At 36.2% G+C, this 26,471-nt stretch overlaps 1 protein-coding gene across 3 annotated transcripts in view; it reads right to left on the reverse strand.

Moving 5' to 3' along the window:
* The window catches only part of FAM178B (family with sequence similarity 178 member B), a 171,026-nt gene that overhangs the window by 54,971 nt on the left and 89,584 nt on the right, over window positions 1-26,471 (reverse strand). For all 3 annotated transcript variants that reach the window (XM_031951489.1, XM_031951490.1, XM_031951491.1), the window contains exon 10: window positions 12,922-13,054. In XM_031951489.1, coding sequence (XP_031807349.1) covers window positions 12,922-13,054 — 133 coding nt within the window. The remainder of the gene's footprint in view (window positions 1-12,921; window positions 13,055-26,471) is intronic.

The raw sequence follows: 26,471 nt of genomic DNA on the forward strand, positions 1-26,471 counted from the left end.
TCCTAAGAAAAATAATAATTTTTAGCTTTACCCTAATTTAACATCAAGAAATTAATACAACACTATTTCTGAAGGCCCTCCCTAAAAAACACCCAGTGGCTCAAGGTGGAAGTAGCTCTCCTTTTGGCTTTGTTCAATTAGTGATCCACTTTGCCAGGAGCCAGGCTGATCTGGGCTGTCACTAGAAAGGCAGGAACAAAGCTCTCCTGGCAGGAAGCAGGACCGCACATCCCACAGGCAGGTGCTGCTAAATAAAACCAGGCCTGTCGATTTCAGCTCTGCACAACACATGGCAAAAGCCACTGCAAGGGAGAAGAATCAATGCTGAGCTAATGGAAAAGGGGAAACAAACCTTACATGGATCAAATTACGCTGTCCCCAAAACAGCCAGTTAGAAACAACTCCTCATGCTTGACAGAATACTCCTTTGATGTATTAATTGCCATTTATTTATCCATTTAGCCTGTTCAGCCTGGCTGCCCTTTCCAAGAGCTGAATGGCTGAAAGTGTCTGACACCATGAGTATAGTTCTATGAACTGATGGTCAGAGTAGAGAAGAGCCCTTCACTGGGACTCAGACCAGTGCTCTGCATCAGCCTGGAGGTGCTCGGCTCCATCTTTAATTCAGGGTAAGCACTTGGGGACTCAAGTTATTGACTATGAACCATGGTGAGTTAATTCAACCCTCACTCTCACAATCTGATTATGTACAAATGGCTTTCAGACTTGTTTCAGCGAAGTTCCTGTAGGTATCTGGTTCAATGTAAAAGCATCTAGGACTGGTTGTTCAGTATTTTTCAGTCGGATATGATTTTTGGTGACCTCATTTGGGGCTTTCTTGGCAGAAAAATTGCAATGGTTTGCCATTCCCTTCTCTGGATCATTTTTACAGATGAAGAAACTGACAAGTGATTTGCCAGAGTCACCCAGTGTCTGATGCCAAATTTGAACTCAGGAAGATGAGTGTTCCTGATTCTAAGCCCAATGCACTATCCATTGCATACCTAGCTATCATATATGACAGTACATATAGACATAAATACATAATGAGATAGTTCTCTCAGTTTCTACACTTCTCTCTACTTTTACTCAAGTGTTTATCTGCTAAGTCTCTGTTCTTCTCTTCCTTTCCATGCTCCAAATCTTTTAATTTCTATTTGTTTCCTTCAAAATATACAATTCCATTTCTACTTTTAATTTTCACCCTGACTTTTCTCTTTACAACAGCATCCCCAGTCTTAAGGACTCATATGTACCACAAACCAGCAATAAACATCAATAATTAAGAGATCTGAACATTCTCATACAGGAAGTACTTTGTCTTCCTGATTGGGGAAAATCCCTTATTTCTGGATGTTAAGTGCTATTCTCCCTCATTTTGAAGTGGAAAATGAATCAAAGAGAGGAAAGGGGTTGTCTGCTCAGAGTAATCTAGCAAAACTGTAATGCTATCATCCAGACAACTTCAGCATTCTGGTTTTCAAACTCCAAATTATTGCAAGCATTAACTGTGCTTAAAAGGGGCTAAGAGTTAGTAAATGCAGGAAGCAAACTAGAGAGTCCTGAAGATAGCTCTCATTGAGAAATGACAGAATAAAAAAAAAAAAAGTCCTTGAAAGAAAACTGTTCTGAGCACTGGCTCTGAAGCCTACAATTAACAAAGCCATTTAAAGCCGCCTCGATTGGTTAGGAAGAGATACTAGTTTAGGGTAAAGACCTAGGGTAACACACCTGCAGAGTGTGTTAGGCTGCTGAGGGCCCCGATGTTAAAATGGATAAGGTGACAGGAGGGCTCCTGCAAGCTGAAAGGATTCCATGCTTTTGTTCCTTATTTGCTTTCAATATATTTCTTAATTCCTTAGTAAAACCTCGTCTCAGTTGAATTAAGGGAAGGGTGCTCAGTCTAGGGAGTTACGGGGAAAGTTGGGATTCCATTGGAGATCCAATTCAGGTTTATAGCAGCAAAAATTAGGGAAGGAAGGATCTTTCTGGGGAGGGGATTTTTGGTATCAGTTATCAAAGCTGCTCTGAGCCTTCCAAGGACACTTGCCCATTAAATCAAAGATAGCTTTTAACCTAGAGTTTTTCCACAGCTCCTCATATATTCACTGATGATGTCTTACATCTCTATAGGGGAGATACTTTAATCAGTCCTTGTCCCCCTCATATCACTAGCCTTTTCCACAATAACCAACCAGGGGAAGAGTGCCCCCTGCTGAGCCTCAGTCTCAATGGGGGTTTCCACCAAGGTCTCCCATTCAGTAGGGCCCCTGGGAGCACTGGGTATCTGTCTCTAAGCCCAACTGCCTGCCAACAACTCACTTAAATAAGACAGAACAGGGAAACCTTCATCGAGTCCAAAACCCACTGGGACTGTTAATCTCTCTCTTTCCATAAGACTCAAGGGAGGTACCAAATTATTCTAATGATTCTTAAAATACCTATTTTTTTTTTTCTGATTCCAAAGAGACGATGTGTTAAATTTCCAAAACTTTGGTAACAAAAGTTGTCTGCGATGAAGTTAATGCCCACCAGTCTCTACAGAACCCGGTAGAAAGATGATTTCTGGGGGTTGTATTAAATCTGAAATCATACCTTTTTTCCCCACCCTATTTCAATAGACTTAATCTTAAAACATGACTCAAGGTTTCAAGTCCAGAAAAACAAAGAGAAAGAAAGTAAAAAATTATCAGTCCCCTGCAAGTCTGACAATGCTTCTGATTCTAAGATAACAGGCTTCCAACTGCTTTCTTCTATGGAGAGAAGCTAAGCATAATCCAGATTAAGAAATAATACTAGAAGGACCTATGATGAAGCATACCTCCTAAAAGAAAAGTGATGGACTCAAGAAACAGAAAGAGGCACACTTTTGGTTATGGTAACTGTATGTATTCATTTTGCTTGACAACATTTATTTATTACAAGTTTTTTTTTTTTTAATTTCAGCTTTAAAATTGGGTAGAAAGGTAAAAGATGGTTAGCAATACTAATGTTTCCTCAAATGAGGGCCATCAAAACTCTTTTTTAGAATGCATAGAAGACATCAAAATGAAGTTCAGAAAGAAACTTAAGAAGGATAGTTTTGAAAAGTAATATGTGGAATTTATTGTATACCTTAAAAGTACTTTGAAATAGAGATTCATAGTTTCATAAACAATCTTTTTGACCTGATATGTATATAAAAATGCCCTTTTTTTGGGGGGGGGGAGGTCTAAGTTCTAAATAAAATACATGTAAAAAATTTTTTTAATACTAGAACTTATATTCTAAAATAGTCATCCCATTCATCCCAAAATATGAAAGGAGACTTTTGGAGGGGTATATCTTTGACATTCAGAATATAGGTATCAATCAGACCTAGTCCTCTGCTCGCTGCAAAGACAGGGAATTTGTAATAGGCATGAAGCTAGTAAGCATTAAAGTTACCTAAAAGGGAAAAAAATTAGTGGTCTTTATAGAAAGGAAAGCAAAATTGCCTGTCAACACCTCCTTCCACTTCTCTACTTATCATTTGACACTCATCACAAAAGCTAAAAGCAGCCCATCTGATAGTTGCTGGCTCCACTGCTTGTCCCAATGCCATCTTCCACCTTGCATTTGTTTTGGTTTTTGGTTTTTGGTTTTTTTTGTATGTGATTCTCTTCCCCACCCAACCCAGACAGTGATGAAAGTTCTAAGTTGGGGAAATGGAAAGAAGCTTATTACACTAGATCTGGAACTTAAAAGGAAAGAAAAAGGGATAGGATCTTGGCAGATTGGCACAAGTATAAGTTATTTATAGCTACAGCAGAATGTGGCAAAGTTTAGTTTGGCACCAAATTACTCAATATAACTTTGGAGCAGATAGTGGGAGTTCATATTCGTGTTCTTAGTATAATTCTATCTTTCTGTTGGTGCTCATTCATCTATTATATGACAAAGTTCTGATGTACCAATGACCTTGACCTTATTTAATCATGATCAGTGTAAACCCTTACCTATAGGGTTTAGTTAGGTATTCACTGTCCACTATGACTTTACAAAACCTACTTGCATTTCCCACTGACCCAAAGGATGCTAAGACATTTTTCTAATCATTTTCAAAACTTAAAAAAAAATTAACAATAGAGTGAAAACTATAGAGAATTTTTAGGAAGGAATGGGCCAAAAATCCAAACAAAATAAGGCATTACCACTCCAATAAATTTGGGAATCATGCTGTAGCAAATGTGAAGATCCTGGGTACTAATACACCAAAGCTAATTTTGAGAAATGATTCTATATTCTGTAAAAGAACTCTGGAGGAGGCTCCAGCAGCCCTGAAGAGAAGTCCTAGGCACTATGAAGTTGGCAGCATCATGGCTCTCTATCATTTTGAGGGATAACTTCCACTTCAAGCTACCATGCCCTCCACAAAATGACAGGATGGCATTACTTTATCATTGAGATTCCAGATGGCTAAAATTTCTTCAGAAATTAAAGGAAATCTGTAGAGGGATCCTAAAGGGTAAAAGCCCCAAAGTAGAAGAAAAGCCTGGGATACTTTAACAATATGGGGTTTTTGTTAATCAATACTGTTTTAGGTTTATCTATTGCATAAGTGCCTTCCCTTTGAGAGCTCTGATTTGATGGGAAAGCAGAGGTGTCCCATGCTTTAATAATATAGTTTAATGGTCATTGAAATTATTCTTATTGAAAGGTGACCGGAACCAGAAAGATCAGCAATAATTCTTGTTTTGGATTCATTGTCAATATGTGTTTTATGATATTTACCATTGTTTCCTAAAGTTAAAAGCGCCAAATAAACATCTATATGTGTGTGAAAATAAAATAAAATAAAATACTGTTTTAGGCTATTTAAAATTTCAACCACCTAAATAGTACAAGATTAGAATATTGCTTTGGTATAGGAAATGATGAGTTTTGGGATTTAAAAAAAAATGGAAAGACTTGAACTTGGAAAGGATGGTATCCACCTTTAGAGAAACAGAATATATGTTAAATATGTTACAGTATATGTTAAATACATCTATTTAAGTTTTAAATAAATTAATTTAATTTTTAAAAATGAGAGGGAAAAAAACAATATGAGGTTTTATGAGTAAGAACTCCGGTAATACACAACTACAATTCCATCAAATACTATATGATTCGATCCTCCAAATGAGCATTGTTGAATTGAACCCATGATGATAAAACCTATTGTCATCTTAAACTATCTCCTGTCTTCCTGCCTATACTAATTTATAGGCCTGCTAATATCATAGGGCTAAATTCCTCAATTCAATCCTAAAGACCAGAAATAGACATAGAAGATCTTAACACCTATCTTGGGTTACACAGAACATTAATAGGATCTAAGTATTAATTTAAACACAAAATAAGAGGATTTAAGGGATGAATGTCACTCCTTTCCTGTCTGCCCTTTTGCTGGCCATCCCTTCCTCTGCTTCCTTACATCACCCTTTTGGTTTCCAAAGCTTCCTTTAAAGAATCAGATCAAATCTCACCTTTTGAAGGACTTTCCTGGTCTCCTTAGCTCCCAATGCCAGTTATCTTATCTGCACAGTACATACTTCTGCATGTTCTCTCTTCCATTAAAATGCACACTCCTTGGGGGCAAGTTTTTGCTTTGTTTTAGGACTGTGGTTGTGTTGTTAATGCTATTTTGCAAGGAGGGCCTTTCTTAGCACTGTGTCTGGCACATGGTAATGCTTAATCCTTATTGACTGACTGATACCTGACCACATATCTTTGTTGGGGTGGAATAGATAAAAGTGAGACAATCAGATCAATTGTCCTGAGATTCTACTTAGATTTAGAACTGAAAAGGCTCTTATAGATCCTTTAGTCCAACTCTTTTATTTTGGTAAGGCCCAGGAAGGTAAAGTAACTTGATCAATGTCACACAGATCCAAATCCAGTTCTTTTCTTATTAAAGTACTTACCTCTTCTCCTTGTTTCTGTTTATGTGTTCTTCCCCTTTCCCCTCTGGCTGGATGTCCCAAGTCCAAAATTTTAAAAATGAAAGTTAACTCTTCAGCAGGAAGCTGGGATTAGAAATCTCTTCTCAGACCATAAATACTGCCCTCCCTGCAATCTTACAATAATTTGTAGCTCTTCCCACAAGATAGAAGAAGGGAGCTGAGCCTACACTACTTCTTGGGGAGTTATTAAGAAAGAAGAAGCCATTTTGAACATTTACTGTATAGTCCACAGACGGACATCCAAGTTTAGTCATATACACAAAAATAGGTCACATATGTATAGCCAGTGCTTCTACATCACTTTTTCATCTCTATGGAGAACAGAAGACCCAGAATATTTGTAAAGATAGAGACAAAACAAACCTGGAAACATACCATCAGAAATGAGATGTTTTTGATCCTCCTTTCTGGGAACCAGAGGGTACTACTGAAACTGTACAACTCTGAGTTCACTATCAGAAAACATGTGATAAAATAGAGGCGAAAAACCTCTTACACTTTCTAGTATCTGGTGTTGACTTCTGTTTCTTCCACTGATCTTGAAGAGGGATTTTCTGACCACCACAGGGGAAAATGGGGATGAGCAGCTACAACTAATGGATTCAGGCAACTGAGTTGGCATGAGAAAGAGAAGATAAGTGCTATTGTAGTGATAGAGGCTCCAGCTGCCACTCTTCCTGCAGACAAAAACTCAAATAGCTCCTGTGTGAGATAATCAGAGTCTAGTATTGAGGGAGATTCAAACCCTAGAGTTTTTCTCTCTGAAATTATTTCCAATTTATCCAATCTATATTTTGTTTGTTCATAATTGTTTGCTTGCCATGAACTTCCTTTAAAGTAGGGATGGTTTTTAACTTCCTTAGCAGTCAACACCATGTCTAACACATAGGAGGTGCTTAATATATGTTTGTTGACTTGAGATGGTTTGATTTGATATAGGGATTAGTTGTTTTCCTTCTTTCTCAAAGAAAACCAAAAGGACATCACTATGTTGAAGAAGAGGTACAGTGTGTCCAATTGTGGCTGATCAGACCAATGAGAACTTCAAAGGTTCTACCACAAGTCAGGCACAAATAATCTAGTGAACATGTGGATTGGAGATGGTTTAAAATGTGCATATCTCACGTTTCTGGCCAGCAATTGTAATTCTGCTTTGCCCACAGAGCACTATGCCTTCTTTGATGCAGGGAAACCATACCGGGCAGTTCTGTGTCATGAGACCATGACAGTGTCCTCGTATCACTTGTTCTGACCATGATGTGAGTGCTTGCCTTGCTTGAGTGCTCTGTAAAAAATTCTTTTAGGTAGATATACATTTAGCAGTCGAACAATATGGCCAGCCCATTGGAGTTGCATTCTCTGCAGTAGAATTTGAATTTTTGGCAGCCGAATTCAAGAAAGGACTTCAGTGTCCAGGACTTTATCCTGACAGGTGATTTTCCAATCTTCCTAAGACTATACAAATCAAAGTGATTCATCTTCTTGCCATGGGACTGTACACTGTCTAGTTTTCACAGTTTTACAACAGTGAGGTCAGCACAACAGTTCTGTAGATCTTCAGTTTGGTAGTCTAATACCTCTTTTTCCCCACATTTTCCCTAAAAGCGTCCCAAACACTGAGCTAGCTCTGGCAGTGAGTGAGTATGCTGCCAAGGTAAGTGATTTAAATACAATATTCAAAATTTCTTCATTTATTGTAACCAGTGGTTCCATGTATATATGGTGAATTTCTGGCTGGGGGAGAATTTCTGTTTTGAATTTTTTTTTTTCATAGTTGCTAGCCAAAATTAGCACAAGTAGCAGAGAACCAATCTATACTTTGTGGTGGTACCTTTGCTTCAGAGATTGCATTGAGTGTACAACCATCTACAAACAAAAAATTATGTACCAACTCTCTCTCTTCATCTTAGGCTTATAGACTTTTCAAGTTAAAAATAATTTACCATCAGTGTACTAGTTTACCTTAATGCCATTTTCATTCTTGTTGAAGGCATCTGACAATACTGCTTAAAAACATCATGGGAGCAAGCACACAGCTTTGCTTTGCTCCATTGCTGACTGGGAAAATGCAAGAGCATCATCCATTATTCAGAACTTGGGTAAGCATGTCATCATGGAACTAGAGAACAATACTGATGAACTTCTCTGGGTAAGCAAATTCTGACATAATTTTCCATAAGCCCTCATGATTGACAGTACCAAAGAACTTGGTCAGATTGACAAATGTACACAGACCTCTGTTCTGCTCCTAGCATTTATCCTGGAATTGTTGGGCAACAAACAGCATATCAATCATTTCTCAGCCCTTTCTGAAGTCACATTGTCTCTCAAATAGATGACCATCTTCCAGGTTAAAAATCAACTTATTAAGGAGAACTCTAGCAAGAATCTTGCCAGCAATTTTAAGAGAGATATCTTCCTCCCAGCTATCCTGTGAATATTATAGGACAATCTATTTCCTTTTCTTTTATAGAAACATACAATGGAGACATTTTTGAACTCCTGGGGGATAACCTCCTCTTGCCATAAAACCCCAAAAAATTTCAGTCAGCTCTTCTATAAGCAGTAGTAGCTCCCTTGACTTGTAAATATCAGCTGGAATAGAATCAGCGCCAGGTGCTTTGGCACATGACAGGAGCCTAATAGCATTCAAACATTTTCTTCAATTAGAAGTTTGACTAGAGAAGGATAGACTTCAATCTAAGGTATATGATCGATGGCTTCAGCATTAATAATAGTCTGTTGAGGATGCTATGGAAGTGTTCAGCCCATCTCCCCAGAATCATGCCCTTTATTTCTAATCAATATGGTTTCATCAGCTTTGAGTAGTTGAGGTATATTTCATAGGTCCTTTGACCCATAAAATAGTCTTCAGGGCATCATCAAAGTGCTTTGGATTGTTACTATTAGCATAAAACTGGATTTCATCTGCCTTCTTACTGAGCCAATAATTTTACATCTTTCTCTAAGCTTTGCTTGCCCTTTAGTTTTAATGGAATTAAACACTGTTTTCTTAGAGATAGATGAACTATCCTGCTGATAAATGCTGTGGAGTTCTCATTTTTCACTTAGCAGTTTCTGAATTTTTCCATTATTTTCACAGAACCAATATTGATGTTTGCCAGTGCTCTGGCTCAGATGATTAAATGCAGCACCATACACCAAACTTTTGAAAGCTGCCCACTGTTTTTCTACTCCACTGTTGCCAACCATGTGTTGGCTCAGCTTTCCTGCCAAGTTAGCAACAAAATGTTCCCATTTGGAGAAGCACATTAATCTGTTCGCAGTAAATCTTCTGGTAGTCATCTTGCCTTGGGGCTGATGCTTTTGTCAAGTGTGAATATTTAGCTTGTGATGTGGGAAAACTGGGACACTGATACATTGTTGGTGGAGTTGTGAACTAATCCAACCATTCTGGAGAGCAATCTGGAATTATGCCCAAAAAGTTATCAAACTGTGCATACCCTTCGACCCAGCAGTGCTACTACTGGGCTTATACCTCAAGGAGATACTAAAGAAGGGAAAGGGACCTGTATGTGCCAAAACGTTTGTGGCAAGTCTCTTTGTAATGGCTAGAAACTGGAAAATGAATGGATGCCCCTCAATTGGAGAATGGCTGAATAAGTTATGGTATATGAATGTTATGGAATATTATTGTTCTGTAAGAAATGACCAGCAGGATAATACAGAGAGGCTTGGAGAGACTTACATGAACTGATGCTGAGTGAAATGAGCAGAACCAGGAGATCATTATATACTTCAACAACAGTACTGTATGAAGATGTATTCTGATGGAAGTAGATTTCTTCGACAAAGAGAAGATCTAACTCAGTTTCAATTGATCAGTGATGGACAGAAGCAGCTACACGCAGAGAAGGAACACTGGGAAATGAGTGTAAACTGTTTGCATTTTTGTTTTTCTTCCCAGGTTATTTTTACTTCCTGAATCCAATTCTCTCTATGCAACAAGAGAACTGTTCGGTTCTACACATATATTGTATCTAGGATATACTGTGACATATTTAACATGTATAGGACTGCTTGCCATCTGGGGGAGAGGGTGGAGGGAGGGAGAGGAAAAGTCGGAACAGAAGTGAGTGCAAGGGATAATGTAAAAAATTACCCAGGCATATGTTCTGTCAATAAAAAGTTATAATTATAAATAATAATAATTAAAAAAGAATATTTAGTTTGTAAAGAATAAGTCTGTGATCAGTTCAGCACTCTGAACTACATATCCACCTTTTTGTTAATCCTGTCTTTTCTCACAATGACATAGTTTATTAAATGCCAATATTTGTTGAGAAGGTATATCATGAAGTTTTATTGTATTTAGGTAAATAGGAGAGTGTTGGTAATTAGAAGGTCATAAGATGTGCAATTCTTCAATATAAATGACCAATGATGCTGCTGTTTCCAATACCTTTCTTCCCCAGGACTCCCTGTCACACCTGGTAGTCTGTATCTGTTCTTGTATTAAAGTCATCCTGAATTGTAAGCTTGTCCCCTTTTGACACATGAATAATCAGAGTTTCAGGCATGAAACTTCCCTGCAAGTAGCAATTGTGTTGTCATGAGCCTGCCATTCATTCATTTGGGAATGCATACAAATTTGTTTTGATTACAAAACCTACGCCAACTTCATGGTATTCCCCTTCACTATAGCCACTCTAGAAAAATGTGTCTCCAGCTCCAACTTTGGCAAGCTAGCCTTCATTTGCCAGCTTTTTTTCACTCAGGGATGCTATTTGCATGCAACCCCTTCTAAGTTCTCTCACAACAAGAGCTGTTTATCTTTTGGGTCTACTGGATTTCATAAGTCTATAAGTGTTGTCCAAAAATGTGAGCACATTCCATGTACTGAGGGTGAATGGAATGACCTTTGCAAAAATTTATATATATATATATTTTTTTTGTTTCAACCACAGGGTGGGATCTCTTCCAGCCAGGGTAAGCTGGTCAGGGTTGAGAAAAGCAGATCATTTTTAGAGCATCCTTTCTAGACCCTTCCTCACACCAGGAAGTGAGCCATGTGGTCCTGATAAAAGGCTGCTCAGACAGCCAGGGGCTATTGAACCCACTGCTGCTTTCAGTGAGAAGATAATTCTATGGCTTGAGCCAACTGTACACAGGGTTGTGACTATAATTGTTAGTGTATCCACACAAGCTGCTTCATCACTTGCATGTTATCACAGGATTTTGAGATAAGTAAAAATGGTAGAATGGTATGAATAATGTCTTTTGATTCATGCATAAATTGGTTTTAAGTGAATCAAGAGTTGCAAAAAGTCATTGGCTTTACTTTCTCTTTCAGAGTTATTTATCAAAGTCCAGTGTCAAGATAACGTCAAGATGACTGGTGATGGTTCAGGATGCAGTGGGTGACCTTGACGTCTTTGGTGTCAGACCAAGCTCTGAGCTCTTCACAATGCCTACTTCAACCTTCTTCATACCCACTGAAACAAACTGTTCTCATCCTCTCATTCTGCTGGGGGGAACGAGGGGAATTTTCATCTGCTTGGCCACCCACCTCACTGAAAGGTTTGTGACACCTTGGCTATCCCAACCTGGTTTAGCCCATCTCCACAAGGAGAGAGAAATCCCCATCTTCAGAGATTGACAGCAATTAGTGAATTTCATTGGCTTGGATAGTTGGAGGAGGGGATGGAGTCCTGCCACTCCTTTTCCCACTTTCTCTTATTTCTAGTGTGTGTCTGAGATGAGGGCAGAAAGTTCCTTTCCTTATTTATTATTTTTTTTTTTTACAAGTTTTGGGTTTAGGTCATTCAGAAATACTCCTACCCATTCCCGAAGAAAGGGAAGGAAAATGGGAGAATGTTTGACTCTAACTAGAGACTTCTGCTTTCATTTATGTCCATTTGATCTATTTTCTTTCACTTCATATCATATATAAAAAAAACTATTTTAACAAATAATAATAACAACTAACCTTTATATACTTTTACTATGTGCCAAGCACTATGCTAAGTGCTTTACAATTCTTTCATTTGATCCTCACTATCCTGTAAGGTAGGTGCTATTATTAATGCCATTTTATCCCTAATGCCAGGATTGAATCTGTGAATGTGAGGAAATGGGATCTAAGAAAGGAAAGTTCAGAGAGATAGGACTGAGGCTCATGAGCTGTGTACAAAGCATAGATTTTATATTTCATATTCTGCGTAATAGTTCACTTTATCCCCTGAATTAATTCTGGACATGGCTAAGAGGAATAGAATGAAACTTCTTGGCACTACTGCTAAAGCCAGGAACTTAACAGCAGAAAAATCAGTGTAGATGCCTGCAAACCGAGCCAGTTGCAGGCAGATAGTTGTTGTTTTCAGAAAACAAATTTAAAAAAACTTTTCCACACAAGTCACAGAGACAATGACAGAACAATTAGGCTAATGGCTCATGTAAGAAAATCGTTCAGTAGGCAACTCTGACATTACCCTCCCCTAGCTGGATAATATTACCCTCCCCTAGCTGGATAATATAGTGACATGCTGCCTTCCTGTAGACTTACTGAAGGCAGCTCTCCAGTCACAAGTAGACTTGGACTGTTGTTCTATAGGTGCCAAATATAATTTCTGCACTGTTACAAGAATCTTGGACATAACAGCCAAATTTAACTTTCTTTAGTATTATTTTGAACATGCTTCTATACCTAGTTATAGTTAAATTAAACACATTACTGTTAATCACAACACTTAAATATATGAACTATGTTTATAGATTTCTGCATATACTCATATTCTAATTGTTAGACTTAGTCCCTCAGGTGGGTGCTGTCTTCTCTAGCTTTTGTATTTCAGTATTGATATTATTATAATACTGTGCCAATTTTGTGTTCAAAAAAGGCTGAATGACACAAATTGGGAAAACTTTTTAATAGGAAATAACTTTCTACCAAGGATCAAGATTTCCTAAAAATTCACAAAGAGGAAACCCTTACCTTTTATCAAGGACAGAAAGTTTAGCCTGAAGAGATGCTTTGGGATATAAATTAGGGCCTCTTGCTCCCAGGCTCTGAAAGGCCATGATAATCTCCTGTAGTTTCGGGTACCATACATAGGTACTATCTCCACCTGTTAGGTCAAAGTCAAAGGTTATCAGGTTAAGTAAATAAGAAAAGATCCTTGGGGGGGCGGGGGGAGGGGAGGAATTAAAGAATGTTATCTCTAGCACTTGCAGATGTTTTTTAATGAACTCAGGACTCCTTTATTCCTTATGAGACATATATTTCAAGAAGAGCAAAGACAGAAAGAAAGGCCCCATACACACCAAAATAGGGATAACACCACTTTTTATGGGGGGAAAAAACTAGAAACAAAATAGATTCCCATTGTTTGGGTAGTGGATGGAAAAAATTGAATGTCATAGAATATTATTGTGACATAAGAAATGAAAAATATGACAAAATTAGAGAAACATGAGATAAGTTACTAGAAATCATGAAGAACAATATAATAATGTTACAATACATAAGAATGGAAATGAAAATACTAAAAGAGTCAGATTAAGATTATCTGGAGTGGTAAGTCTTACTCCTGGAAAATATTTAATGAAATAAATAGGTGAAACTGCCAGTCTTAATTATTTTTCTTTGTTATAAGGGAATATTTTATGTATATATTGAGGGATGGGGGGATACATCAGGAAAAGATTATATAAATAACAAAGGCATCACTAAAACTTTTTTTTAAAGAACCCAAGAGTTTCCTTACATCACAGATATCTAGGTAAAGAAATGACCTACATGGGATTCAGGTCAGTTAGAATGAGAGAAGAAAAGCACCATTTTCAAAGGCAGGTCAATGTCTACAAGGATGGTAGTGTATTGCTGAGAATTTGTTTAAAAAAAAAAAACATTGTTGGCATTGTACTAAACAACTTGAATAAACAAAATGATACTAAAGATTTTGATATACCTTGTGGGCTATTTACTCACAAGCAGCTTCATTTTTTCTTTGGAACTATTCCCAGAACTACATGTATCTCATTTAGCAAGGAAAGATATAGCACCCATTAGGTTATTGCCCTATAGATAAAATTTTAGAATTGCTTTCATTTTTCATAAGGTAAAACAATGAGCATTGAGGCAATAGTATAAACAAGTTACAAAAACAGAAAAGATAATTTTCAAAGCTATAGATGGGAAAGAGTTCTTGGTCAAAGAACAGATAGAAAGGATCACAAAATATAAAGTAGATACTTCTGATTGTAAGACTTCTGAACAAACAAAATCAATGCAGGCAAAATTAAAATGGAAATAGTTTACTTGGAAAAAGTAATCTTTCTAGCAGCTTTCTCGGAAAAAGTCAGGTGTCCAAGATACAAACTGAATTGACTTGAATTATATATGAACAACTCACTTTCAAAGGATGAAATACAAGTTTTCAGTAGCTACGTGGAAAAAATGTTCGAAATCACTAATAACAAGAGAAATAAAAAACACAATTCAGATTGACCTCACACAAGGGATGTTCTGATAAATATTTAGCAAATGACTATCCAAGAAAAAAGATGTGTCCATAATACACTTACATGTAATCTACTCATTAAGATTTTTGCCATCACTTTTTATATTACCAACACTATACAACCAACAAAAAGATGGATCACTGATTTATATCATTTGCCAATTTCCAATGTGTAAATTCTCACATCGATAATTTAAGAATTCTCTCTCCAGAGCTGGCGTAAGCTGGCTCCAGCACATTTGTACCTTACCCCGATCAGATTGGCAGGGATGACCAGGAAAATGAGAATTGTCCAAGATTGTGTAGAAAGGCAGGTACACACACACACACACTCATGGAGCTGGAAGTCAGTGAAGCCTTTCTAGTAGACAGTTTGGAGGAGTTATATCTTTTGAACTAGTATAGGAAACCACTACTAGACTTATACCTCAAAGAGAGTGAAAAAAAAGGATCCACACATACAAAAATAGAGAGTAAGAAACTAAAGGGGTGCCCACTAATTATGGAATGGCTGGACAGATTCCATTTATAAGGTTTTGAATAATAACAAATAATTACAGTATAATATTGCCATTTGGAAAGAATTCTGATTCTGTGACACTATTACTCAGAGGGGAAAGTAAGCTAAACTTTTGACACAAAAGGAAACTAAGGATCTGAAACCAAAACTCTCAAAAAAGAAGCAAGATATAACCCTATCGATCATGTGTGATACAGAGTTGAGGTTACCACTAGTTTAAATGATGACCTGTCATAATTACCATCTAAAATATTTGGTTCTCATTTCTAGTCATATGAAAAGATGTTCTAAATCACTACTGATCAGAGAAATGCAAATTAAGACTACTCTGAGATACCACTACACATCTCTCAGATTGGGTAAAATGACAGAAAAAGATAATGACAAATGTTGGAGGGGATAAACTAGGACATTGATGCATTGTTGGTGAAGTTGTGAACAGATCCAGACATTCTGGAGAGCAATTTGGAACCATGCTCAAAAAGTTATCAAACTGTGCATACCCTTTGACCCAGCAATGTTTCTACTGGGCTTATATCCCAGAGAGATCTTAAAGGAGGGAAAGGGACCTCTATGTGCAAAAATGTTTGTGGCAGCCCTTTTTGCAGTGGCAAAAAAACTGGAAACTGAATGGATGCCCATCAATTGGAGAATATCTGAATAAATTGTGGTATATAAATGTTATGGAATATTATTGTTCTATAAGAAACAATCATCAGGATGATTTTAGAGAGGCCTGGAGAGACTTACACGAACTGATGCTAAGTAAAATGAGCAGAACCAGGGAGCGTTGTACACAGCAACAAGATTATATGATGATCAATTTTTTAATAGCTTTTTATTTACAAGATATATATGCACAGGTAATTTTTCAGCATTGACAACTGCAAAACCTTTTGTTCCAACTTTTCCCCTCCTTCCCCCCACCCCTTCCCCGAGATGGCAGGTTGACCAATACATGTTAAATATGTTAGAGTATAAGTTAAATACAATATATGTATACATGTCCATACAGTTATTTTGCTGTACAAAAAGAATCGGACTTTGAAATAGTGTACAATTAATCTGTGAAGGAAATACAAAATGCAGGCAGAAAAAAATAGAGGGATTGGGAATTCTATGTAGTGGTTCATAGTCATCTCCAGAGTTCTTTCACTGGGTGTAGCTGGTTCAATTCATTACTGCTCTATTGGAACTGATTTGGTTCATATCATTTTTGAAGAGGACCATGCCCATCGGAATTGCTATGATGATCAATTCTGATGGATGTGACTCTTTCCAACAATGAGATGACTGAGGCCAGTTTCAATGATCTCATGATGAAGAGAGCCATCTACACCCAGAGAGAGAACTGTGGGAACTGAGTGTGAATAATAAGATAACATTCTCACTCTTTTTGTTGTTCATTTGCATTTTGTTTTGTTTTGTTCTTTCCTTTTCAATCTTATCTTTCTTGTGCAGCAAGATAATTGTACAAATATGGATTTAACATATATTTTAACATGTATAACATATATTGGATTACTTGCCATGTAGGGAAGGGGATCGGGGGAAGGGGGGGAAAATTTGGAAAGCAAGGCTATACAAGGATCAATGTTAAAAAATTATCTGTGGTTATACTTTAAGAACTCTAGGAAATGAGTATGAACCACTTCATAGAATTCCCAATCCCTCTATTCTTGTCCACCTGCATTTTTTATTTCCTTCACAGGTTAATTGCACACTATTTCAAAGTCCGATTCTTTTTGTACAGCAAAATAACTGTATGGACATGTATACATATATTGTATTTAACTTATACTTTAACATATTTAACATGTATTGGTCAACCTACCATCTCGGGGAGAGAGAGGGGGGAAGGAGGGAAAAATTGGAACAAAAGGTTTTACAATTGTCAGTGCTGAAAAATTACCCATGCATATATCTTGTAAATAAAAAGCTATAATAAAAAAAAAAAAAAGAAAAATTATCCGTGGTTATGTTTTGAAAATAAAAAGCTTTAATAATAATAAAAAATAAAATAAAATAGAAAGCATCTCAAATATCATAAACCAGCACTTTTCTTCTCTTTCTAACTTTGATCCTGTAGGATGATGTTCCATAAAACAGAATTCTAATAATGATTCTTGGTTTAATTCTTTGTGGCTTAATAAAAAGAATTTTTAAAAACCCTCTTTGTTCATGAAAAAAAAATTTTAGTTCTTCCATCTGTGTATTAATCATACAAGTTTAGCAAAATATATACCCAGCAGGAATAGATAGGCCAGTGGATATGAATTTTGCTGAACTAATTTAACAAAATAAGTAAAACATAAATATTACTCTTTAAATAAAGGGAAAAATATTCATAGCCTTTTTCTTGAGAAAATTTATGGCCAGATGAGCAGAAAAATAAAATACAGTGTACTAGACATTTTCCCAAATGGCAGGCACCAACATGTACAAAAAAGCGCCCCGCCTCAACCTGCCAACCTTGCAAATAACAAAGTATATGACTTCTAAAAAGATTCTATGTGCCACTCATGGAATTAGTGCCCCAAGATCTTTTCGTTTTTACTAAATGATCTTATCCAAATTTCCTATCCTTGGATGACCCTTTGTTTCCCTCTCTGGGAGAAAGACAAGTATTTCCTTTCTAGAAAAATACACAAATATCTAAGAGCCAGAAATAAACTCGACCAACAGGTACTTGCACAGCAGAGAAACTGAAAAGAAGTCACAACTAATGAAACTAGAGTAATCGTGCCAAGAACGCAAATGTTTAACTTGGAAATGAGTAGGCTGCCACAGCACGATAATCAGACCCTAGTGCTCAGACACCACAGAATAATACACATCTTGTCATAAGCAATCTCTACTGATTTCCAAAGTGAAGACTCAGCAGTCCTCCAATATTACTTCCTCATCTCTACAGCTAATCTATAAGCAATGAAGCCTGACTCTTCAACAAGGTACAACTATAAAGGCAAACTACCTTGAAGCAACGGGATTACTCACATTTAATTTCCCCTTTTGCTAGAGGCAACAAAGCAGGAAGATGACTAGTTTGGGAATGGTGAATTCAGGGAAAGGGACAACTCCTAAAACTCAGTAAAGAGATGTGACAGCCTACTGATGGTAGGGTCAGAGAATATGGAATGGCAAGCAGAAGCACATTAAATCAAAGGGATTCCATCAGCTGGCTACTGCCATGTTTATTACTTTGAATAGAAATATAAGGTTAGACAAGCTACACCAGAATTTAATTGGCTCCCAAAGAAGAAAACACTTTCATGGATTTTCTTCACTCACTCTACCAGCTTGAGAGAGGCAATAACATTGTTGCCCACTCCTTAGAAATGTTACAGTCGAATGGTTCTTATAAAGCATGATGGGATTTAAGCCACAAATTTGGGATGTTTGCACAGTCATAGAAATTTCGAGTTTGAGTAGACTTCAGTAGCCATCTAGTCCAACCCACACACAAAAGGAATACCCACCATAACAACTACTGATTGTCCAACCTCTACTTGGGAACCTCCAAGGAGGGTGAATCTGCCATCTATTGAGGCAGCTCATTCCACTTATGTACAGTGGTTACATGTATGGTAACCATGTATGTATGGTCAGGAAGGTTTTCTTGACATTGAATCTAAATTTGTTACTTTGCAACTATCATCCACTGTTCCTGATTCTGGTCCTTCTTCTTGGACCAAATAAAACATCTAATCTTTTCTTAGCATGAGAGCCTTTCATATACTTGAAACTGCTATCATGTCCTCCCTGACTCTTCTCCTTTCCAAGCTAAATATGTTCATTTCCTTCAACCAGTCCTCAGGCAAGATGAATTTAAGACCCGTCACTATCCTAGCAGCCCTCCTTTAGATGCTCTCCAGATTATCAATATCCTTCTTAAACTTTGTCACCAAGTTTACCAGTACATGAAGTCACATCATAGGGGGAGCAATGACATGCATGTGATGGGAGAATAAGATGATACATACATACATGGAGGATGTGTATATATACATATCATATATGTACCGTATACATATATTTATATATAGACATATAAATTTCTGGCTATCTATAGATATCTAACAAACTTTTAATATATAATATCTGTGTAACATCTAACACATTTATGTGTAGATATGTATATGAAAAAACATACATATAGGAGGGGGTGTGTGTATGTTTGTAAAGTGGAAAGGCATTTGGCAGAAAGAATGTTGCATTTGAAATCAGGAGATCTAAGATCAAAACCCAGTTCTAACACTTAGTACTGTGTGACCATGAGCAAAGTTATTCAGTCTCTCTGAGTCTGTATCCTTATTTGTAAAAGAGAGATAATAATCTTATACAGGCTTATTGTCGGGGAAACATTCCAATTTAAGGAAGTTTGTAAGTAGAGAAATGATCAAACCAAGTGAAATGAGACTTATGATCAGGTAACCAATAAGATGAGAGGACTAGCCATTTTATTTGATCTTCAAGACCTCTCACAATTCTCCAAAATAGAAATTATAGTGCAGAGATAAAATAATTTCAACTATCTCAATGATCTAGGAAATCAAAAATCTAATTAAAAAAAACTCCATGAACTATCACCTAATTGTAGTTTATTTATCCATTCCCCAGTGTTTGCCACACTTATGACAGCAAGGCTATACAAGTGATTCATGGACCTACAACAGAATGCAGTTTCACATGCTGATCTCCTAGGCAAAAATTTGCCCAGCTGTGATAGTAGCAGCATTGAAATGCTCTGTAACTCTGGGACAAAGTGCTGAGATAGAGAGGAAACAAGTTAGGATATTGTTTATGATTAAGGGGGAGTAGAGAGGGACTGACCTGCAGGTGACTAGATAGTAAAGTGGTAGAAGGGAGGGATTAAAACAACATGATACTTCATTAAAGTTTGAAGGAAAAAGTACAGCTTCAGCTAGGGTCCCAAAAGTCACTTGGGACAGAGACATAGCCTAGAGAAATATGAATTCTCAGCATGGGAGGAGGTTTTGATGTTTTCAGATTCAGACATTAGGGAAAGTACTATAAAAGGGGAGGGAGTCAGAAAGTGAGCAGTAGAGGAAAATAAGAGAAAAAGAATGAAAATTAATAAAGGTTTCAGAAGGAAGAAAAGTCAAAGACTTTGATTATAAACAGATAAACCAACAGGAAAGACATTAACAGCAGAAAAAAATATGACCTCAGATCTAGTAAACAAAATCATGCATCTATGAATAAATACTACAAAACAAAGCGAAATGATTCAACATTTGATGAGGTAGAAGTCCTTGTGGATTATGAGGAGAACATAGAACCATAACACACTGTTCCTACATGGTTCAAAAAATAAATGAGAATTGTGAGAATAGAATTTATGGTCTGCACAGGAGAAAATTCATTAGCTAAACAGCAAAACCTGATTCCCAAGGTGGCAAGTCTCACTAGAGAAACAAAAGAAATGGCAAAAGATTGAGAATACAAATACAAAGAACAATCTGGAAAAGAAGAAAAAAGCATGTTTTATATTAATAATTATTAAATTTTATTAATATATTAAATATTTTAAGTAATATGTTTTCCATACAAGTAAAACACATTGTTTTTGACAATAGGATGCATGGATTAAAGATTATAGGTTTCGCAGAAGAAAAGTTAAAAAAAAACCCAACCTGAACACTATAATGCAATAAATAATATAAGAAAACTGTCCAGAATGTCTGAATACAGAAAACAAAGTGCCAATTTAAAAAATCCATAGATCTCCTTCAGAAAAACAACAATAAAACAAAAAAAACCCAAGACTGCAAACTCTAAGACAATGGTTTAATTTGAAAATTACACTGAGAAACAAGGAGAAAGGCCTTCAATATAAAGGAAAGGAAGACTATCTGTTACACCAACAGAAAACATAGGAAGGAATGGAATAAGATGTTCTAAAGAGCAATAGAGCTCAAGATGCAGCTCAAAGAGATCTAGCCTGAAAATCTGAGTTTAACCATAAATAAAAAAGAGATGTTCATTAATAAAGAGGTGTTCAAAATACTATTAAAAAGAAAATCAGAACTGAAGAGTTTATTTACTTTTCAGTCATCTTAGACAACAGAAATACAGGAAGGATTAATAAATGCAACTGCCAAGGACATCAACAGCAACAGTGACAGCTGAATGATTAGTAAGAGACTTCATTCTAAGTGTACACAAAGCAGAATTCAAATAGAAATATGATGGAGAGGTAGATCTGTGCTATTATGGACTGAATCTCATAAATTTGAATGAATTTTTTTTGTTATTGTTGTTTTGTTGTTGTATAAGACTCAATTATAAAATGGGAGAATGCATGAAAGGAGTGAAGGGAAAAAAGAGGATAGATGAGAATGTATGATGTGCCCTCATCAAGTCAAGGGCTAATAACAAAGGAAATATGACTTCAGTGGTCTCTCAGGAAGAGAAGCGCCTGTAGGGGAGTGAGTAGGAAGGTGGTAAGAGGGATTGAAAAGGGGGGAAAAAAGGAGGAAGCCTGGTTTTAGTAGTAAGAGGGACTGCCATTGATAATTGTTTTTATGAAGAGAAATATTCTGAAAAGGGATGAGAACCTTGTGCTGGGTAATATCTCGGGGGATTTGGTACTTGGAGATACCATTTGTTCAGCCTCAAAAAGAGAGGAGTTGAAATTATTCAGGGGCAAATCTGAAAGGCAATGGTAGAATTTGCATAGAGGGAAGAGCCCATAATGGGAACCTAGGAAGTTTTGATTCTTCAAGGAATACAGAGAATAGAGAGGTCATGACCTAGAGAATGAAAAGTCTAGAATAGACAGAAAGGAAAGATGGATAGTGAAGAAAGTAAGGGAGAGAATCCTCACTGGAAAACAGAAAAATTTAAAACTAATGTACAGTTCAAATTGAGGGGAAAGAAAAGAAAGGTGATTCTACTTGAATGTTTTAAAAAAGAGGAAAATTAAATAACCAGATGAAAGCAAGAAAAAGAAAGGAGATAGTAAAAAAAAAAAATTCAAAAGGAAAAGGGTAACAAACAGGCAAAGGGTCTGGTACTATGAAGAGGCTAAGGAAAAAGAGCTGGCAGGAAAAGGTCCACATTAAAAAAAAAAAAAAAAAAGATTAAGCTAAATTGAAGAGACATAATGCTGTATTTACAGTAGATGAGCTAGAAAAAAAATCTTAACTTGAAAAAAACATGTTAGAGATAAATGAAGAAAAATATATATCTTTTACAACTTTAAATGTGAATGGATTAAACAGTCTAATAAAATTTTTAAAAGAAACAATTAGATAAGAAAACAAAATCTCACAATCTGACAGAAGAAATGCATTTTAAAATATATATACAGAATAAAACTGAGGGATTAGAAAAATCTGTTTGCTACATGTAGTGTGAATAAAAAAATACAGGCATTGTAATTATGTTATCTAACAAAATAAATACAGCTATTCCAAAAATAAAATGGAATTAACAAGGAAACTACATTATGCTAAAAGGAACCATAGACAATAAACTTATATTTGTATTAAACTAGTTTGTTCAGTCATTTTCAGTTATGATTGACCCTTTGGAGTTTTCTTGGCAAAGATACTGGAGTAGTTTGCCATTTCCTTCTTTAGCTTATTTTATAGATGAGGAACCTGAGAAAAATGGGGTTAAGTGACTTGCCTAATGTCACGAGTATAGCCACATAGCTAGTATGTGTCTAAGGTCACATTTGAACTCATGAAAATAAATCTCTGTGACTCCAGAACTGGTGCTCTATCCATTGCACCACCCAGTTGCTCTAGTATTAAGCTTATTTGTTCTAAATGTTTTTAGCATCCAAATTTATATAGGAAACATTAACTGAAACATAAACCATAGCCAATAATATAAGTGACAAGAGATTTCAAACTACATAGAATAAAAAGGAAAATAAAGAGATTAAGCAAAAAGAAATTAAAACTATGTGGAAACAGCATGAAGTTCATTTCACTTGTATCATCATATCTATATTGTCTCAAAGATGTTGCTGATTAATCTATAGAAAATGAGCTCAAATAGAATCACAAGAATTGAAAAGGACTTCAGAGGTCACCAACCCCTCTTATTTTACAGATGAGGAAACTGAGGCACAGAGAATTTAAGTGATTTGCCCAAGTTCACATAGAAAATAAATGACTGAGACAGAATTTGAACTTAGGTCTTCCTATTTCCAATTCCATTGCTCTCACCTCTATATCACCTAGCTGCCTTAATACTCTTATTCACTCACAAAAAAGGAATTATTTTGTCTAATTCTACAACAATCAACACAACATTAAATATGAAAAGAATAGTGCAGGATATTTAAATATCACATATAAATGATATATAAATATGAAGAGTATAAGATATTAATTTGATTTTGGAACACTTCTTTTTTATGGTTTTTTTAAAAGTTTTTTTCCAATTATATGTAAAGACAATTTTTAATATTCATTTTTAAAAATTTGAGTTCCAAATTTTTTCTCTTCCTTCCTCTTTCTATTCCCTTCCCTCTCCCTAAGATAGCAAGCAATTTGATATAGGTTATATATGTGCAATTATATGAAACATATTTCCATATTAGTCATGTTGTAAAAGACCACAAAAAATAATAAAGTAAAAATAGTATGTTTTGATCTGCATTCAGACTTTTATCAATTCTTTCTTTGGATGTGGATGGCATTTTCCATCATGAGTCCTTTGGAATTGTCTTGAATCATTGTATTTCTGAGAAGAGCTATGTCAATCATAGTTGATCCTTGTACAATGTTGCTGTTACTGTTAATAATATTCTCTTGGTTCCACTGTCTTCACTTTGCGTCAGTTCATGTAAGCCCAGGTTTTTCTGAAATTTGATTGTTCTTTATTTCTTATAGCACAATAGTATTCCATGATACTCATATACCACAATTTGTACAGTCACTGATGGACAATCCTCTCAATTTCAATTTTTTTTCCACCACAAAAAAAGTTGCTATAAACATTTTTGTACTTGTAAGTAGTTTCTTTTTCTCTTTGTTTCTTTGTTTCTTCCTTCCTTCCTTTCTTTTTTCTTTCTTTCTCTCTTTCTTTCTTCTTTTCTTCCTTTCTTTCTTTTTTTTAATGATTTCTTTGGGATATAGACCTAGTTGTGGTATTCCTGGATCTAAGGGTATGCACAGTTTGACTGCTCTTAGGTATATTTTAAAAATGCTCTCCAGAATGGTTGGATCAGTTCACAACTCCACCAACAATGCATTAGGGTCCCAATTTTCCACATGCTCTTTTAGAACATCTCTAATAATTTTGAAAAATAACAGCTTGCATGTATATAGTTCTTTAATATTTGTAAAATATATATCATCTTATATTTGAAATAGGGACTGACTGCTTAGTAAGGCAGAGTAGGTACTGGGGAACTTGTCTGTATTTTCGGATCTTGTTAAGTCTTCTATCCAGTCACAGTCCTAGTCTTCCCTCATCTCCTGCCACCATTATATCATCTGCCACCCAAAACACCCCAAATTATACTGCTGTAGTAATATCACCAGCTTCTGGTGTAGGGCCTAATATTTTTCTTTCCCTCTCTCCCCCTTTTAATGGAAAATTACACATCACAACATATCTGAATTGATCCGGAGAAATTCAGAAGGTATGATCTTGAGTTCTCATTGACTGGGTCACTCTCTATCATTTCCAAACATTTAAAAGATGAAAGGGAGAAAGCACTATTGAAACTTGATGACTAAAACACTGACTACATTCAAGTAAACTTTATGTTCTAGTTTCCCAAGCCCTACTTATTCAGAGTAAGTCTTCTAGAGAACAGGGACAAGAGATGGAATGCAGAATGGGTGCCAGCACTCATGTCACTGACCTTCAGTAGCCTTGAGATATCCTGCCCCCTTTTCACTACTTAGTTTCACAACTGACTTCCCAGAGTTGTGTGATGAAAGTGAAACAGAAGAGAAAGGCTTGAAGGAGTCTTCTGGTAACTCCTAGAGAAGTACTTTAACTTTTAAACACTGAAGCCAGAAAATAAGGATATTGGGCCTCAAACATCTGGGTAACAGTTCATCTCCAACCTTTCCTATTGCATTGCTCTAATAGCTGTTTTGTCTGGAAACTATTCCTTTAAGCAACATTCTCAAGATTTCTTGAACATTACAGGACTTCGGGGGGACAAGCTGTGAAAGAAGGATCATATCTAATATAAAATTGGTTTTTCCATCTGTGCCATAGAAACAGTCATGATTTTACATAAGTCAACAGCTATTGAACTCACACAGAAGCTGCCCACACAACTCAGCTGGAAGAAGGAAAACAGCAGAAAGCAAAAGAATGATCCCACCTGAGAGTACCACCCCCAGGAACTCTCCTGACTGCCAGCTACTCTCCTCCCTCTGTCTCCATCCTTTCCTCATACAAACTCCTTATGATCTTGACCATAGGGAATATAGCTCATTGCTGATTTCACCTGAAATAAATTGTGTGCCTTATGGGTAACACAACAGGGAGCTAGAACCCACATGGCTGCTGTCTGCTCCCTCCTGGAGTGAGTTGCTAGGGAGTGTTTCCTTATATTACTGCCTTAGGGAGGCCAGATGTAATACCCGTGTCTTGTTGGGTCCTGCTTCCATACAGGTTAGAGTAGACTCTGACCAAGGGTTCTTCCTCCTGACGATCAGGCTTATTAACCAATGTGAAAAGGAAATTAAGAGTATTAAAGATCAGTTTCAGGAGTATAAGTGATCCAGCCATCTGGATCTATCATTCTGTGCTTCTCCCATTCACAGCTAAACTCCTGAAGAAAACTACTTGAAACTGCTTTCTCCTAAATTACCAATTATTTCTTAACTGCCAAATCTAATGGTCTTTTCCCAGTGCAGATTTTGATAATGCCAATTATGCTCTTTTATTCTATTCATACTCTTTCCATGAAACTGCTCCATTCTGATTCTCTTCCTATTTTGACTATTGTCTCATTTGCATGCCCAAAGTGGAACTCATTACTTCCTCCAACTCCTTCCAAACTCTTCCTTGTTCCTAGATTTTCTATTTACTGTTGATGACACCACCATTCTTCCAGTCAGAAAAATCAGTGTCAGAATAAGTTCCTCACTCTCACTCACCCCACAATCTTTGATATTGGTCAAATCTCTTCACAACATCTCTCATATATTTCCCTTCTCTAGATTCATACAGTTAGAATTCTGGAAAAAATCCTCATTAATTCTTTTTTTTCAATATATATATATGTATATGTACATATACATATATATTTTTTAGATTATACATGTCTATTCATTTTTTATATGTACATTCATTTTTTAGGTCCCCATTACTTCTTGTCCAAACTATTGCAATAATCTTCTAATTGATAACACTCTCCCTACTCCAAATTTTTCTCCATTCAACTGCCAGTGACTTTTAAAAAATTTATGTTAAAATATATGTTAAATGCATTATACACACACACACACACACGCATATATATTTATACAATTATCTTGCTGCACAAGAAAA

This window comes from Sarcophilus harrisii, chromosome 2 (assembly GCF_902635505.1).
Source record: "Sarcophilus harrisii chromosome 2, mSarHar1.11, whole genome shotgun sequence".
In the NCBI taxonomy this organism is placed as follows: domain Eukaryota; kingdom Metazoa; phylum Chordata; class Mammalia; order Dasyuromorphia; family Dasyuridae; genus Sarcophilus; species Sarcophilus harrisii.